Raw genomic sequence first — 18,783 nt, forward strand, 5'->3', positions numbered from 1 at the left:
AGAGGAATGGGAGGGGAAGGGATGTTTAGGGTTTTCCCCTCATTCCCTTGCTGTCTGGCCAATTAAGCTCAGAATGTTTACCAGGTGTATGATCAATTTAAGGAATGGAAAGTAGCATACAAATTTAATGGTATTTCCATTGGACTATGTACAGCATCTCCAGTGTCAGAATCAAAAGCATTCTGAGTAAAATCAGATAATAGTCACTAGGAAAAAGAAACCAACAGAAAGGTTATTAATACACCTTTAAAAAACGTAACACAAAAATAATTAACCACTGCTTCCTTGGCATGTAAAAGTTCTATACAAATTTTAAAAATTTTATTTGCAGGTACTAACCTCTTCAAAAGCTCACTCTGTATTTACACTAATTCTTTGAACAAGTTTATCTCAAATTAAAGCATATTTAAAACAATCATGATTGCATTAACTTTTCTGCTTTAAATTATTACCCAATTAGTGCTTTATTCACATTTTAAAAACTTGTACAATTTATTACAAATATAAAACAGTGCAGTTTTTCATACATTATCCCAACTCTGAGACAAACACTTAAAAGACATGGAAAAAGATTTTGATTTCTATAAACATAACATTTGCATTACTCATACCCCTTTCTTCACTGTCCTCCCATAACCCCAATTTAAAAAGATCAAACATACAACATACTGTAGGTTTATTTTTATTCAAAAAGTTACTGTCTCAAGACATAAATACAAATCAGAAAACAGTACAATTAGGACAATAGAATGTGGAGGACAACAGGTTAAGGTAAATATATAAAACATTTTTAGCTGGTTGAAAACAAAGCTGTAAGAACTGCTTTCACAAAGAAACACTCCTTCAAGAGTAAGAAAAATCAACTTAAGTTTAAAATCATATATACAGTCCTCTCAGCAGTTCTATTAAATGCAGTGGTGTGGAAAACAATGTAGGCAGTACTTTTAGACATGAGAGTATTTATTTATGTAAAATGAGTTAGGCAGATCTAGTTTTGATTTTGTTGTTACCCCATGACCTAGTAAAATAATTATATTTTATCATGATCCTTTAGATAATCTATGGTTTTTGGCTACCACAGCCGAATGTTTAATTTCTGAGTCTAAAAACAGGAAGCCTTTTTGTATTCACCCATTTGGGGAGATTCTTGTATTGCAAGCGTATTAAGGCATGGAATGATTAAAATAATATACCTCAAGAACTGAGAGACAACTGACAAAAAATATACATATGTAATATAAGTTAATATTTCCTTTAAAATGATGTCTAGCTGCCTAAGCCTTGCAAAATGAGTCAATGTCAAAATGGCATAGATCCACTTTCTATTTTAGACCAAATTTAATTCATTTGTGAATGGACACAAAATGAAGTTTAAAGCTTAGCTTTCAAAGAATATTATGGGTTGTTTATGAGTTTCTATTATCCAATCTAATTTACATATAGAGGAAATGTACTGTAACCTGTTAGAAGTATCTTTAACCTGAAGACTGCTTGCAAAGACAGATAGATAAAACAATATAAAATACAAATTTAAAAATCATTTTTAAAGCATGAATTCTCATGCTCTTCTATTTTTAAACATTGTTAAACTTTCAATATATTTCTGAAACCTCATAATTTTAAGTTGGAATTTAAAAGTAAGAAAAAACTAAACAAACTGCGCAATTATAAAATCAGCACCAATTTATATATATATATAATTTTATTTAAAATTTAGATCCCTATTCCCACACTCTAATAAGCTGTATAATTTTTGTTTAGAATTTTTCTGCAAACATACTACAATAAGCTTCTTTTATTTGGAGACAAAATACAGTGGCACTACTGGAAGGAATTTCACAACATTACATTTTTCTTAAAGGACAAGCAAACTTTCAGGGTTGGTAATGGGCAAGCAAGAGTGAAATCTGTTATGTTCTGGTAGCTTATAGCTTACAGACCTTTCTGAGAAGGCTAACATGAAGCTTTTGGAATAAAAAGTGTGTTTCAGATCAAAAAGCTGTTAAAATTCTGCTTTATGTATTTTTTTCCATGATTAATTAATACAAACCTTCTGTTGCTGAAGTTTGCATTCAATTGAAAATACTGACAACTCTTCTGGTTCATTCTATCACTGTGAGAAAACCAATCCACCTACTATTACAGTTCGTGGATGTGAACAGCAATCCAGCAGAGCTCATGATTATTTAGTATAGCCAGCAAATGTATAGAGAGGGGCTCAAATCTGTACCAAACACCTCTCAGACTGTTAAGATTAAAACTCAGGGAATACTTCTTATGATCCAGAAATAAACTGATAGCACATAAATAAAATATTGATTTTTTTTTTCCCAACAAAAAGTGTAGCTTATCCTCAAATTGTTTACTTGTCCTTTACATTTCTTTTTTTCTTTCAGGCAAACAAAACTGCCCCTTCAATGCACTTGATCTTGAAAGCATGTCATTCTCCTTAGAGAAAAATCTGTTCAGAATTTCACTGTATCTACCACAATTTTGTATTGAAAAACTTCCTCTTCCACTTAGAAAATGACTTCACCACTGATTTATTTGCTGCTCTGGTATTAAAACATTGACACCCCAAGAACCTAAAAAAAAAGTTAGAAATGGTGTCAATTTGTAGTCTAATACACATTTAACAAATAACAAAGCAATTAGTATATAATTTAAGATTAAGACACTTCAAGATATATTAAGGCATTATTAAGTTTATTTTTCTTCCAAACCAGATTAACCACACTTCTGATTTAGATAATAATATGAAAAGGGCTCCTCATTCATTAGAAATATTTTCCTCACACTTGAAATTAACTAGACCCAGAATGAATAAAGTCTGTGTTTTAATTATTTTAGGTAATAATTGCAAAAGAATTTTTAGTTAGGTGCCTAACTCAGACTTCTTCAACAATGACATTCTATTTGCGTTAACCTGAAATCAAGTGTGTTATTACCAGCACTAAACCTGGGACAAAACACTCCAAACACTGGCAGCTGCTGTGTCTGTGATCACATAAACCACAGGCAATCCCACATCAGCCAACCAGGACACAAATTTCACATTTCCTAAGAAATGTATTCACTCTGTCAGGAAGACAGTGAAAACTCAAACAATCATCAGATAAAAATTAAGCAACTGTACTTCAGGAGATTGTGTAACTAGAGAAAGAAAAAACTTTCCTGAAACAAAATCCTTCCCGTATGAGAACAAGCCATACAGTTTTCTATGCCAATGGAAGTATGTATGACAACTGATGTGTTTAAAAAAAAAAAAAAAAAAACACCCCCAGAAGATCCAGATTTTGTGACTGTCTTAGCTTTTATAGGACTTTATAAAATCAGCAAGAGCCAAAACAGACTAAATTTTCCTGACCCTTAACACCGTTGTTCATATTTATCTGTGTACAAACCAATTTTTACTCTTCTTTGAATTAAATTCACTTTGGGTACCTCCTATAACAGAGCACACAGACAGAACTGCCTCTGGTGTGATGAATAACTGGGCACATCACACTAGAAATCTGATCATAAACCATGTGCATCTGAATAAATTAAACAGCTTTATTACGTCTGTGCCTATTAAAAACAAGTGCAACAACTCCGAGAATAAGGGACCTCTGAAATAAATCATACGAATAAAGCAAATTAACTTTATTCTGTTTGCACGTATGAAATGGTGTTTTCGCACCGAACACCGAGTGCCAGATGCAGCTCTGCTCTCCTGTGTGCCCGTGCTCCTCCCGCCGGGGGCTCCCGTAAGGAAGCGGCTGCGGCGCAGCCCCGGCCCCGCCCGGCGCTCCCCGCGCTGCGCTGCGCTGCCGGCGGCTGCCCCCGCGCGGCCGCTCCCGCGCACTGCAGCGGCGCAGCGGGGCCGGGGGGAACCTGAGCCTGCTAGAGCGGCCCCCAGCTACTGGTACAGCTGGACAGCTAAAAGAGTTCTCGAACCAAGTAAAGCAACCTGGAGAAGGGCAAGCTTTCAGCATTGTCAGATTAAAAAGTGACTGGTACTTCACAGATCAGTCCAGGAAAAATCGAGACGAGGAGGGGAAGAACTATTTTAAGACAGAACGTCAGAGAACAGGCAAGGTATTTTCTTGGTGTTACTTCAGGAACAGAATACACGATAGCCAGATGCACAACCTAACTGATTCATTATTACTAAAGCAAAGCCCTCCTGGTACAAAATATATGGATTTGCATTTAAAACAGTATTTAGGACTTCTTTCTCCCATAAACAAGAACAGGTTCATGCTGCAACAACACTGTAAAAAAATGCATAACCATCTTCCAAATTCCACCAAGCTGTCCAAGATTCCCAGGAAGCCTTGTTGTACTGTCCTCTGCTGGCTTGCTGCAGCTTGTTATTTCCAGTGTAATTTGTACAGCTACCCAAGGTCAAAAATGGCTGCATACTTTACAAGTGGTTCAAGACAGAAGGAATCCCTCATGCAGATTTTAAAAAGAGAATAGAGACTGCAGATTTATCAAGTCGGATAAAGGGCAACTGCAAGCAGAAACTACAGACTTCGGATGTTTTGGACCTAAAACTTCATATGGAAAGAAAAAATACCTCTCATCTCATCTCTTATTTTCTCCATTATCTTACTTATGCACAAAAGTAAATATGCCAATTAAAAAAAAGACCACAAAATGCAAACCATCTAATGCTGACATCGGTAATGACATCAGAGTCACTGAACTAAGCTCAGCACAACAGGAAACTTGCCTTTAATACTCTGTATGCACATTTCTTTACTTTTCTAATGCTCTTTGCTACCAGCTTCTGCAAGGGTCTTTTCTGTAACAGATGTGTTTTCTGCTCAGAATCATAGGCTTTTAATTTTTACATAGGCAGATATAGATATTAAGAACAAAAATCCTATAAAATTTCAAGGAACACTGACTATCCTAGAATGTATGGAGCTGAATTACCGTACCAGTCTGTCAAAATAAGCTAACAATGATAGCCTGAAGATTGCATTCTTTCCATTTAAAATCTGAAGTTAGAGAGTATGGCAGCCTTAAGGCTGATTTGCATTACTTTCCCCTTACATAAATTAACCTACCGATTCATCCATGATTGAAGCGGGGTCAAAGAAATCTGGTTTTAGTTCCGTTCTTTCTCTCCTGTTCTTTGATGGTGGCTTTAGAAAGCAAACAAACAAACAAACAAACAGGTTAAGTGTAATTGCACCAGAAAAACAGAGGTTTCACACTTTAGTCAGTGAAGCTGAACTCTCAAGGGGTAAAAATACACAAGGGATAAATGTTACTAGTTATGACAGGAAGTGTTCTTGCTTTTTGTATGGCAGTTGGAGCAGATGGCTCTTGTATACAGACAACAGCACAGTCCTTTAACAATGCAGAAAGCAACCAGAATTATTTTTGTTTTATCAAAAGGAAAACTTAATTCAAATGTCTTCCTTTAAAAGCAGAAATACAAATCCCAAATACAAATCTTCACTAAAAGAGAAGCAAATTTCTTACTAGGTCTATGTCCATGGTGTCAAAATCCATGCCTTCATTAAGATCTTCAATCCGTCCTTCTGAAGACATCATCACATCTTCAACAATTGGCTCTTCATCATCTTCCATTAGACTTGTGCCACGTCGACTGAAATTAAAAGCAATAATGTTTAGCACTAAATCAAGTTAACTTTTATCTATTTAAAAAGCTAATGCTCAGTAAGGACTCCCAACAAATGATAATCCCATTAGATAAAACAGAAATGAAGTAATGAAATAAATGCATAACCACTACTAAAGAAAGTTGGCATTTAACCAGAAGATACTGACAGTGTGGGAGAATGCCTAACAAAGGTCAGTTTAGATAACTATGGTACATTGCTAAATGGGTATTCAGAGAGGGTGTAAGAACTGAGAAGCAGATCTACTCCATACCTAATTTATGCCCAAGTGAGAAAGAACTTAAGTTTTGCCACCTAAAGAAAAATTGTTTCTGCCTTATGATAAGGCCAGGAAATGTCTTTGAAATAAAGCAGATGTGTAAAACCACTATAAATACCCCCACACAGTCCTTCATCCTCTTTCCTCATAAATTCTACATGAAACATCAGATCTTATGAGAAAACTAAGGAGTCACTCTAATTATACTAATTGGTGTCACTGTATTAAAAAAAGTCACCACTGAAACTATGTTACATTAAATACTGGAAATGAAACAATCAAAAGTAAGCAGGGGAAAGATGTAAAGTTCCACAATACATATGGCCACAGTTTTTGTTTGCAACCTGCACTTTTTTCTGTATTACTACACAGTCTTTAAAAATGCAAAGAACTTTTAAACTTACCTCTTAAACCTCTTAAAAGGTACAGGTGTTATCACTGCATTTATAAACCCTCCCCTCCGGACCCACTGAAGGAACATTTCACTCCACTCACATGGCGTGTTGCAAGTTGCTTCTCAGCTTGACGTAGTTCATCGCTGCCCTCTCCTGTTGTTGTCGCGCGGCTTCTTCCTGTTGCCTTTGAGCCAACATCCACGTTACTTGCGTGCTTAAAAAGACCATTATTCTATTTTAAACATGTACTGGTTTTGTGTATGAACACTAACACAAAGCAGACCTACTCGTGTACGTACTTGTAGTCGAGCGGTGGTTGGTGGTGCTCGGGCTGCATAGGATAGACACCCATGTAGTTCTCATCAGGTCGCAATCTCTTGGGCTCCCTCATTATTGTGGAAGTGAGCTGAGGTGTCTGCATCATGACTGGTGTGTGCATTGATTGCTCCCTGTTCAGCCACATACTGTCACTACTGCTGCTTTCTTCAGCTGGAAGCAAACACAGGAAGAACATCCATCAAGTTGTGTTTCAATATTCACATTTAGCCTAGTTTGAAAAAAAACTAAATGCGTGATACAGACAATCAATTGCTTTACTTTTTGCCACAAAGTCTTACATGTGCCTCAAAGGTCCTGGATTTATAATCACTGGCTGGAGCATTTCTATACTTTTCTACTGTAAGACTTAACACCGTGTAGTGCCCTTATTTCCTCCTATGAATCAAATGAATACCTTTCCCAATAAGACACATACACAGTCAGAAGTTGCCTGTTCTGAGAAAATCACATTAAGGCATACCAGTACAGTCACACTAAAAAATACGGAACAATATGGGCAGTTTATATGAATATCTGTTCTAGTAAATTTTAAAAAGAGAGAAGTTCTACCTTCAGGTACTTTCCGCTTGCCTGTTGCTGGCTTTGTCTTCTTATTTCTTACTGTAGATCCTCGACTACTGATTCCACTAATGACTGACATGGTATCATCATCCCCACCAGCTAATAAAGAGTTTCGGTAGGACATGAGAGGAAGCCACACATCTTCTCTCCTTAGAGACATCTGAAAGGTCATGAACTTCTCCAAGTAAACATACCTTTAAATGAAACAAGAAATAGAGATGCAAAAAATCTGTAACAAATTGTTACCATGTCAAGATAAGAAACTACTGAAATTATCAGCAGACCTTTCTCATCTAGTTAACAGAGAGGCCTGACACCAGCAGATCTGGAATACAATTTCTTTCTTCCATCATAAAACGAAAAATCACAACGATAAATGCAATTTACCCTCTATGAGTATAGTTGACTACATTAGTATAAACTTACCTTGATGTGTCAAAGATTTCACTTTAGATGAATACAATGCACATATATTTATTCTGATGCACATCTTTTGTAGCTATCATTATGAATAATAAGAATATTAAGAAAATACTTACACTGTTCTTTTATCTTGTCTGAGAAGTTTCGAGGAGAACTCACTGAGAATATCAAGAAACGCCAAATTTAATGGTGGGTGGCTCTCACCTTGTGGATTAGGCTCCTTAAAAGCAAATTCTATGCCATCCCTAAAGAAAAAATTAAAAACTACATCAGAAAAAGAACAAACAGAAGTTCAAAGCACTGTGAGCTACCAAAACCAAACCACTTTCCTTTATGTCAAGAAAGCAATAATTTGATGTTTCCACATTCCAGCAGAAAAGTGAACACTAGCTATCAGTTTGAATCTGGACACACTCTTTCTGTCATGGAACTTCTACCTTGCATTGCAAGTTTTCTGCACGATACATTATCCAATGTGATAACCACTGACAATGAAGCGGATCTGTTCTTGGACAAGACATTGTCCATAACAAAAAGGCTTTTTCATTACAGCATCGACACTGCTATCACTTACATGCTTATACAATGATACTGGAGAATACCAGCGATATTAAATATTTAGGTTATACTCAGAGACAAAACTGCAGTCATCTTCTAATTAATATAGGGGCTATAGTATCTCTAGGGCTGATGAACTTAGTATTAACAAACTGATTTTCAATCACTAAAAATATTATCTTATGTTAATCAAGAAGTGTTTATAAAAATGGAGTAATACAAAGCACACAATTACTTGTGTAACATAGCAATTGCTTCTCTTGTTTTCAACTGATCCAATCCAAATGTTAGAGCAAAACGTCGAGCAAGTTCCTTTATGCCACTGAATGTCGGTGATGATCGGTCAAAATTATAACCATTTTCTTGAATCATTTCATTGAAGAGCTGTATGGAAAAAAGGGAAATTTTCATGTACTAAAAGATTATGCCAAGGTTTGGACCAATACACACAGAGTTAAGTTTCAATTTAAAAGTATGTTTCACAGCTCTTTTCTCCCCACTCCTAATCTGACAAGACCAAGAGAAACATGGATGTTTTGGACAGCAAAGTGAAAGATACTCTTGAAAAAGTCTGCACCCCAGAGATAAACTCTGAAATGCACTGTCCAAGCACTCAAACTGTAGATACACCGGATGACAGATTTCAGTGCTTCACTAAACCAGGTGTTCTAAAATTGAGAATACAAAAAATTAGTAGGATTCTCTAATTACACGCACTAACAGATAAGAAATAAATGGGGCAATTCTCACCTGGTCTTTACTATAATACTTTGTCAAATTACAAATTCCCAATTTTTTTTTTTTTCTTCTCAAAATACAAGTATGAAGAAGAAATTCTAAAATGGAAACATGTCTTCAGGGAAATTGTCAAAGACACCAGAAATTCTGTCACCGATTATGAGATTTTTAAGTACTCATCAATAGTTGTCAAGGTCAAATACTCTGAACTTTTAGTCTTTTCTTCGATCAATCCTTTTCTCATCCTACTACACTTGACTGTAATTCACTTCACTATAAAATTTCTGTTTTTTAAAATTTTGTGTAACACATCCTTTACACTTTTGTATCACAATGAATAAAACAAAGAGTATTGAATTACATATTTAACACTGCAGTTCCACCACCTACTCAAGAGTCATGTTGCTATCAAAAGGAAAGGCCTCATCCTCTCCTGTGTTGGCAATACCCATACTGATAAACCAGTCCTTACTTTAATAAGGACTATTTTTGTTTGGTCTCCACCAAGATCAATATCTAGATCTATATTCACTATGTAGCTTTATAACCTTTAGTCAAAAAAACAGGGATAGATAACATAAATTTGGGTACATTTTCCTTTCATGGATAGCAGTGATCTATGCTGTACTACAGTGTTTTGGAGATATATGTCCCTACTGTTCTGAGAATGTGAATAAAATCCATGCAGGTTTATGTGAGCAGATGAATCAAATGCTAACTTTAACTGAATTTATCAGGTTTCCAAACAGACAAACTTTACTGAAGAGAGTATTAAATTATGTTTTAATGTCAAATGTGTGAAGTTTCTACTAAACATTAAGAAATTACTATAATCTCAAATTAATTCCCAGAATAGTTAAAAAAAAAGAAAAAAAAAAAAACAACACACAAAAGGAAAACAAAACCCTCACAAGGCAGGAAGTATTTATCTGTTCACAAACAAGCAAACTGGCCATTTCACAATATATATCTCAACACATTACTTAATGCTTTAGAGTTATGAAGGTTTCATAGAGTTACACTCATTTTGTATTTACTGGCCTCTCCTACATTTTTGTGGTACAATATTTGGTAAGTATAAGAAGACCTCTGGCAGTCTTTCACATAGTGGCAGAAAATGTGTTTCAGTTTAGACCTATTTATCCCTACCATCCATAAAAATTTCTTCATCAATATCTCAAACTAGTTACTCAACAACTGGACATCATCTACAGTATGGAATTTCATGCATAAAAATACTGTAAATGCTTACCTGCTGCAAACTAAGAATAAGTGTTTTAGCACACTGGATTTTGTCTATTTGTCTTGTTTTACTCATTGTTTCTTTAATAATATCACCATAGTCATTGTAATACTAGGGAAAAAAAGGAAAAGGTTAACTGTCAATGTTAGTTGAAAACATTGTAACTACAGAATTCTTCTGAAAACAAAATCTAGGGTATGCTGTTTTAAAAAGAAAAATCAAGTATTATCTAAAGGAAAAAAAACCCAAAATGTTCGTGATTACACCCTATACCACCTCCAGAATAAAAATGTTTTAAAAAACTAAATGCAGAAATAAACCCACTTTTCATTCTTGCAATGAGTATTACTTTAGAGGGAGAATGACCTGTTTATCTTCAAGGTCACGACATATTTGTTAATGACACGTGTTCACCCCTTCAGGGTACAAGATTAGAACCTAAGCTTTTTAATAACTCCTGTAACTCTGGTGGGGAGTTTTATTTTCTTTGGTGAAAGAAGGCACTTATACACAGCATCATAGCCATAATTTGTCCAACAAAGACAGCTGTCTGTTCAGTTTTTTAAGTATTTCAGGTTCAGGAAAGACCCAGTTGGTTATCTGGAGAATCAAAATATATGTATGGCACTCAGATAAAAGCAGGCTGCCCAAATTTTAAGTTTTCTAAGCAATCACCAAGGAACAAAGCTTTATCATGTCCATAAAATGAGAACTCATATTAGTGTGTAGCTGTGAATCCCATGAGCCAGGAGAGTTCAAAGTTTTAAATTTGAAATAGATAGGAAGATAATGGGGGAAGGGGTAGAGGGGACTCAAGTTTACTTCTCTTCTACAAACTCTAAAATTAAATTATTTGATGAGGCTAGACATCATGGAGTTGATCTTGGGAAGAACAGTCTCAAAAGGCCTACTAAACTAGTAAGTGAATTAAAAATACACCATCAATCAGAATAAGCAAATAAAATAGTAAAAACAACGTTACATTAGTTTCCCTTCTTGGTCCCCACCACCCACACACTGGAATTATAAGACTTATCTCAGTAATTTTTGAGTTCTTCATATTTTGAACCTTTTATCTTGGAACACAAAAACAAGTAATAGTTGAAAATTCTACAACTACTACTGTCTTCTAGTAGTTTAATGAAGTGCCACTACTAAGTTTCAAATTTACCTTCATATATTGCTTGAATATGTCTGCGGCTGTGTTCATTTCCACCACAGTATATACAATGAGCTTACAGAAAGCTGCAAGTAGGTTTCTTCTTTTGTGCAATGCTTCAATTTTGCTGGCTTCATCATCCTGCTGTCCATCTAGACAGAGTTTGGAACAGGAAAATTGTCAGGTTTAAAGACTCCATGTTTTAAATATTTATATATCAAACTGATATGGGCTAGTGGTCATGATTCAGAAAAGTCAGATCACGCTCCACTGACATGTCTCTTACCTGTTACAAATATTTGAGCCTACTAAACCAAACTTTTACTGCAATTGTCTTACATGTTCCCAATACAGATAATCCTTTAATCAGTTGCTGATATTTAAAAGCCACACCCACCTCTGTGCACATGCACACCTCTCAATGACAAAAGAAAATTAAATCAAAAAACAACCAGGCAGACAAGAAAAAACCCAACAACAATACCACCACCACAAAAACCCAGAAATGCACAAGGAAACAAAGATATTAGTTAGAAAACATAAAGGCAAGTTAAGTTTTGTACAAACCTGCACTATTGTTATCATCATCCTGATCAATGAAGACATGATCTAAAATAAAACTGAGTAGTTCGGATTGCAAGGAAGAATCAGGAGTGTAAACAAGTGGCTCCAACATGTCACGTCCTCCTGTCATAATCTGATGGCTGAAGATCATCAACACATCACACAGAATTGTGAATGCCTGTTAAAAAGAAACCTTAGTAAATACTTGCTTGGAAAGTAGATTTTGTTTAGAATAATGCACTTGCGCTTGACAAAATACCTAAGATCTCAACAGCGTGCACAGGTCAATAAAATCCTACACAACTACAAAGGCCAACTGAAGTCAAAATGTGCATAGCTTCACAAGCAGGTTCATGTATCAATTCTGCATCCAAAATATTGCACATGATGATGCCAACTAAATATGAAAATACTGCATAATGAAAACATGAGGAGCATGAAACTTCCAAATTCTACCTGACAGATACTACATTAGGTTACTACAGAACTTTGTGGACTCTGACTATAGTACAATCTCCTTTTTGCTGCCTTTTCTTAAAATTGTTTTGATTTTTTTAACATATAACAGTTGAGATTATTCAATCCCTTTAAATCCTAGCGTCCAAAAATCCGAAAGTGTAACCAACTTTTTGTTTTGCCGGCTAACTTGTGCATCTGATATCAGATTTAAATGTCTGTACTCACTGCCCCTGAAGGCTCAAACACCTTAGTACCTGACAGAGACTGGCATTTTTCAAATTAACAGACCAAGGCAAGAAGCTGCTTGGACCTGTACCTTCTCTTTGGTTCCAACCTCCCAAGTACTTCCAAACAGGCCTGTTCTCTAAACCCTCAAAGCAAACATTACTAATTCTCGGCCACAAAAAAATACACATGCTCCTCTGAAGTCTCTTGTGGTCTTTCAGTAGATTACAGGAGGGAAGTGGAACCAACCCCAAGTAGAACACTGTACACTATGTGGCAGGTACCTGTGTAACTAGGCAGTTCTAGTTTCTAGAGCATTCACCAGAGTCTGACAGTCCTACAGACTCCTAGAGAGACCTGTTCAGAGCTTCAGTAATTTTTGTTACTAGCACTTTCACACCCTACACCTTGTGACTATTACACTAGATAGCTCTTTGACGTAGAACATGCCTATTAAGCTACAGGAATATTCTTGTTCTAGTAAGAGTTTCAAAAGCTGCAATTGTGCGACTCAGTGGACCAGATTTTCCACTTTAACCAGGTTATTATTACCTTCAGCAGCAAAAAGGCTCCTGGCTTTCTATTTCTTTAATTAAACTGCCTACCTAGAAGATAATCTGGTCCTTTCCCTGTAGAGACATACTTGATTTTCTTTCATTTTAGCATTTTAAAGCTTGTTAAGAGCATTTAACATAGACTTAACCCTGCTATCAGTAACCAGTGCTCATCACTTGAGCCTCCAAAATCCTGAGTGTCCTGGCCAAAGAACTATTTGCCCACAGATGGAAGAGACTCAGTCCCTAATTTTTTTTTTTTTGACTCTGTTATCCTCAAAACTCAGGACAAGTGTCACCCAATATGATGTCTCAATTCTTTTTGAAACAGAATCAAAAACTAAAGGACAACTCTTCATGTCAGCATTTAAAAAAAATCAGGACTTCAGTTTCCTACCTGAACTGTCATGCATTTACTTTACTTACTCAAAATTAACATCTACATATTTTTAATGTCTGAAATACTCAAGAACTTAGTTCCAGCTAAAACTCTCACCACAAAGGACAACTGTATGAGGGACTAAATACAAAACTTCTCACATCTTTTCCAAGCAGCATACCATTGTTGAGGCTTCCAAGCAATAGTATTCTAAACAACACTATTACCAAGAGAGTAGTGCGAGAGCACTCCTAAAGGTGACTACAAAAAATTCCCATTTCCCAACAACAAACTCTCACAGGTTACAGTACATACTTGTGCATGTATAAACATATACACACTCATCTTTTTTTCCTCTTGATTTTGAGACCCCCCCAATTCTTGGGACTCTGAAAAACTAGGAATGTATTGTGTTATGGAGCACCACAGATACGGAGAGAGGGGAAGCTGCACCTGCATGCTTTCCAAGAAAGAACCAAAAACCCCCTCTTTTAAATTGCCATCCTTAGCTCTTCCAGTTTTGAGCCTGTGAATCCACAGCTCCACAGGAGATGTGGGTCATTAGCACTTGGTAAGCAAGAGGTTTGAAACTGAAGTCACTCAAATTACACCCAGAAGGCTTCTCCATTGCACCCGCAGAGTCATTACCTAAAGAAACAAAAAGTTTCTTTGCATAAAACATTATGCTGCCTAAAGTTACCAGAAAGGATCAAGCTTAAATTGATTCTGAAATCCTTTGAACATAAGGAGGACAAGCATACAAGTACAGAGTGTATTCATACTCAAAGAGCACTCAGCCTGAACATCCAGGACATCACATTCACTCATAAGTGCCAAAAATATTAGCAGGAAAACTTTTCAGCAGCTTTAAAAGCACAGTATTAGAAGACTCCAAGTAACACCAGCCACTAACCTGTTCCTTAACAGCAGTATTTACATTGGTCAGATAGTGTTGACAGATTTGGCAGAAAACTCTCATCTGCTTCTTCAGACGTAGAAGATCCTCCTTTAAAGAGAATGATTTCATGTAACAGTTCTGTTTTTTCAATTTTATAGTCTCATTTAGTGCATGCACTTTCACAGAGCATTCCACCACAGACCTCAGTGGTGGACTTCAAGTCTACTGCATTATTTTAAAAAAACACTATTACAAACAAAATTATCAAGTGGTAATTTCTCTAATTTTGTCATTCTGTGTAGCACAGAAGAGATGGTAGTTGGAATGAAAATAGTATTATTTTATAAAAAAATTAGTGACTAAAAAACCCCACCAACAAACCTAAAAACTTTAACCTCCCCTCACCCCTCAAAAATTCCAGAGCACAAACCATTGTCTCCTTAAAATACCTACATTTTCAGCCTCAAGCATAGATTTTAGGCAGCTGTTCATAACTAAAAAAGACAAGCCTACACAATATTATTTTATTTTTTTAATTCATTGATTTGGGATGAAGTGTAGTATCAGGAGTTGGATTTCTTATTCCCTTTCATTAAAAAAAAAAAAAAAAGAAAAAAAGGTAGCTTTCTGAGTTGCAGTAACTTCTCAAAAAGTAGATTACTGAGCAAACAAAGTATCAAATTGGTGTAAGTACCACCCACATGTGAAACAGTTGGTGTTACTCAATCATGTGAAGATTTAGCTATGTAGAACTGGAGAAGCTGTAATAAAAGGCCACCTGTGTAACCAGCATCAGTCCAAAGACAGAATACACCTGAGGGAAGTTTAAAAACTATGCCTGTAATCTGAACTGAAACAAGTCTCTCCCTTCAAGAAAGGGGGTAACACACTGGGTACAGCACATCGCTTAATCCCAACAGGATTAACAAAACCTACAGCTACTTCTTGACAGGAATTAAGTATAACATGATTTTAGAAATCCTTTTCTACACAAAACCTTTTTTTTCAACATTTACCATTCAGATTGCTACACTGATGCTAAGAGAGTTATACAGGGGATATTTTCTTTCCTTTATACAGAATTGTTTACCTTTTTACTAAAATTGAACAATTTATATAGCCTTTTAAAGAGCGCATGTATTACAAAGCTACTTCCCGTACTTCACAAACCTGTTCACAAAGAGCAAAGTTAGCAGATGTTGACAATGTCAGAGGCCAAAAAAAGCCCAAATCAACTAAAAAACAACCAACTAAATCTTTAGGCACAGTACATGTCTTTCCTTTCTGTTTCTGTGCTGATTTTTTGCTGTTGTACATTCCATTTCCATTGAACAGAAGTCAACAGAACTTCTGTAGGTACCAGGCATATTTGGCAGCAGTCAAGCACATAAATATAATAAAATAGTTGTAATACAGAAGTTAAACCAATGAAAGCTTTAATTTACCAAATTTAATTATGTAGGAGCAGAAAAGAGTCTCAAAAGGGACCACTTTTCAATTAGGTTCTTTTCATTCCTGCTGAAAATATTATGAATTACATCTTGCTGCAAAACAGGTAGGTTAACTTCATTTCTAAACTAATTTGTCAGTATTTAGTTCATCTTCTGCCATTAGGCTTGTGATAAAGCTTTATACACAGATACCTCAAAAACCTCAAGACTGCTGTCTACCCTTCAAGGAATAAGGTAACAAAGCCTCCAAACCCTTCAGACACCTACACGCCTACCAACAACCTGTGCAGCCACTTCTCATCAGATATTTGGGGTTGGAAATGTTAAAAACCAGTAAAACACAGATGGGTGAACTAGCCAGTCAGTGGTCAAGTTCCTACTCATCTGTAACACCTTCAGACTATAATTAATCACTGGACTAAAGTCTCAATAGACAGGGGAAAAACCACCATAATCTGATACGGGGGTTCTCTGTTATAAGATCATTAGTACAAGTTACATAACATGATTTTCTACTCCTGCATCTACCAGAAGCTCAAATTACCATATCCTAAAATAGAAAAATAAAAAAAAATTAAAGGAAAAATATATGCATTCTTAAATTAAAATGAGAGCATTGTAACAATGGATTGCTAATTACTAATACATTATTAATGCCTTGAGTTCCCTAGTAAACTGTGACAGTCATATACTTCTTTTTCTTATATTAATTACAAGCATGATAATCAAAGTGTTTAAAAAACTTGAAGAATTTACTTGTCTCCACTCTGACATAAAGAAAGGAGTGTTAACAGCAACTCCAATAATGAACTGCAAGTCAAGCATAGATTTCCAGTAGAAAAAGCCCTCTTCTTATGGGACTGCAGAAAAAGTCTGTTTGATTACAGGGTTTACATTTTTACATTTTAGATGGAGAAATCATTAAAATGTTTCAGCACTTATAAACTCCATTCTAAACTACCTAGGCCTCTCAAAAAAAGTCTCTTTTCATTTGGCAGTTCACACAGTGAACCACCTAATCAACCTTTTCAAGCAAGGTTGGATACAGGAAACCTTAATCCTTTCTCTAAGATTTTTCAAGAAGTGAAATTGGAAAGATGACATTTGCCAGAGCTTTGCCCTTCAAGATTACTGTACACAGAACCAGAACAGGGCCTCTCATCATTCCCTGAAAAAATCTGAAATTTAACTTTATCATTTCACATTTTTATTTAACACTAAAGTAGGATTGCAACATACTGAGCAATAAGAATCCCATGGTAGTGTACAAATTCTTGGATCTCACTGACTTGTCACTGATACTTCAAGGTTTCCAAACAAATTCAAACCCACTATCTGAGAGTAGCAAGACTGACTATACTGTGTTTGGTAACTTCCATTCTACCTCTTCGTAGTACTGTTACTGTGCCTGACAGGTATCATGTTTATTTACTATTACTTCAAAATGCCATAACATTAAACATAATACTGACATTTAAATAATAAAAACAATTAAAGGAAGTACTAGGTTTGTAAGTAAAAATGTCACCATTAATCAGAACAACTTGTAAAACAACCAGGATTAGGTAGGTATCAATATAAAGAAAATTCCTAGTCTTAATTCCATCACAGTTTCCCACTTGATGATACAGCAGCTATGTACAAATGTTTATTTACTAATACAATTGGAACAAGGCATACCTTTGTGGAACTGCTTTCAGTAACTTTTGCTAGCTGCCAAAGGATTACATAATGAGTACACTGCAGTGCATGAATAACAATCTGAAATCAAAAGGGAAAAAGTGTTAGATGACAAGTACCAATAAAAGAGAGCAGCAAAAGCTATTTGTTGTTGTGCCTAAAGAACACAATTCAACTACAGACCTGTTCTGGCATGTCTCCATTTTCAATGCCAGTTTTTAATAGCTTGTAGTTGCAGCCAAATAAGTCCCATCTTGATAGGTCATGAGCACTGGAAGCATTAGAAATTAAGGAAAAAAATTAATAATTTATTTATTTTATACTTTTTCTGCAATTCAAGGTTAACAACTATTAAAAGTTTAACTGGTTAAAAAAAAAGTGTTTAAAAAACCCAGCCATTAAATACTCCCCACTGACACCAACACACATACACAAAAAATAAAAGCAAAAAAATCCCATGAAGTTGCATTAAAAAGTAAGATACATCATATTAAAAACAAACAACCCTCACCACAAACCCTGATACTGAATTAAAAACAAACAATCCTCAATCCCCCACACCACAAACCCTGACAGACACGTGCAGAAGCCAACTTACTTGTGAAAAGCAGTGATTCTCTTCAGTGTTGACAAGACTTGGTATGCATCATCTTCATCAGGTTCCTCCCCCTATTTAATAATCATATATTGAGTCAAGCAGTGTAGTCAAGTGAACTGAGAACTTACTAAAACCAAACACACTCTCAAACTGGGGGGAGAAGAGGGTGCAGACCTCATTCTAAATTATTTATCATGTCACATATGCTTTTAGAAGAGTTAAAAAGAGACAAGGCAGTTCACATCAACAGATGGGAGTCAATGATGTGGAATGTCTTTTCCAACCTAGACAATTCTACAATTCTATAAAATAGTGGTAGAGGAAGAGAGGGGGGAGGCGGGGCAGGGAGGAAGGAGAAGGGAAAAAAAGCCTAGGATAGCAGAACACAAGTATAATGTAGGTGCTTCTATTTTCTCTGAAGAATCCAGCAGAGGCCACTGTCAGACAAAAGACACTGGACTAGATGGGCCACAGGTCAGTACTTCAGTCTTACTTTAATCACAGAAAAGTCTTTGAATGAGGTAAGGGAACTGGTTTGTTTAAATCTTCCCATCAAACTTCCATTTAGTGAAAGAAGAGTAAATATAAAAGGGTCAAATAGGTATCTACTTGTACATAAGATAACCTGAGATCAAGAAACTCCACTTTAGTCTAGCAG

At 35.8% G+C, this 18,783-nt stretch overlaps 1 protein-coding gene across 3 annotated transcripts in view; it reads right to left on the reverse strand.

Moving 5' to 3' along the window:
* Positions 1–666: 666 nt before the first annotated feature.
* The window catches only part of STAG2 (stromal antigen 2), a 75,773-nt gene continuing 57,656 nt past the window's right edge, over positions 667–18,783 (reverse strand). Inside the window, exons 20-34 of one of the 3 annotated variants that reach the window (XM_033072305.1) lie at positions 18,126–18,196; positions 17,711–17,798; positions 17,528–17,608; positions 14,412–14,504; positions 11,885–12,059; positions 11,330–11,469; positions 10,168–10,269; positions 8,413–8,561; positions 7,736–7,864; positions 7,185–7,390; positions 6,596–6,785; positions 6,397–6,480; positions 5,482–5,608; positions 5,061–5,138; positions 667–2,585 (exon numbers count right to left, since the gene is read on the reverse strand). In XM_033072305.1, the coding sequence (XP_032928196.1) occupies positions 2,562–2,585; positions 5,061–5,138; positions 5,482–5,608; positions 6,397–6,480; positions 6,596–6,785; positions 7,185–7,390; positions 7,736–7,864; positions 8,413–8,561; positions 10,168–10,269; positions 11,330–11,469; positions 11,885–12,059; positions 14,412–14,504; positions 17,528–17,608; positions 17,711–17,798; positions 18,126–18,196 (1,737 nt within the window). In that variant the 3' untranslated portion in view covers positions 667–2,561. Of the gene's footprint in view, positions 2,586–3,871; positions 4,542–5,060; positions 5,139–5,481; positions 5,609–6,396; positions 6,511–6,595; positions 6,786–7,184; positions 7,391–7,735; positions 7,865–8,412; positions 8,562–10,167; positions 10,270–11,329; positions 11,470–11,884; positions 12,060–14,411; positions 14,505–17,527; positions 17,609–17,710; positions 17,799–18,125; positions 18,197–18,783 lie in introns of those variants that run through there. The other 2 variants (XM_033072303.1, XM_033072304.2) reach the window with 2 other exon arrangements.

Source organism: Catharus ustulatus, chromosome 14, assembly GCF_009819885.2.
Source record: "Catharus ustulatus isolate bCatUst1 chromosome 14, bCatUst1.pri.v2, whole genome shotgun sequence".
NCBI lineage: Eukaryota > Metazoa > Chordata > Aves > Passeriformes > Turdidae > Catharus > Catharus ustulatus.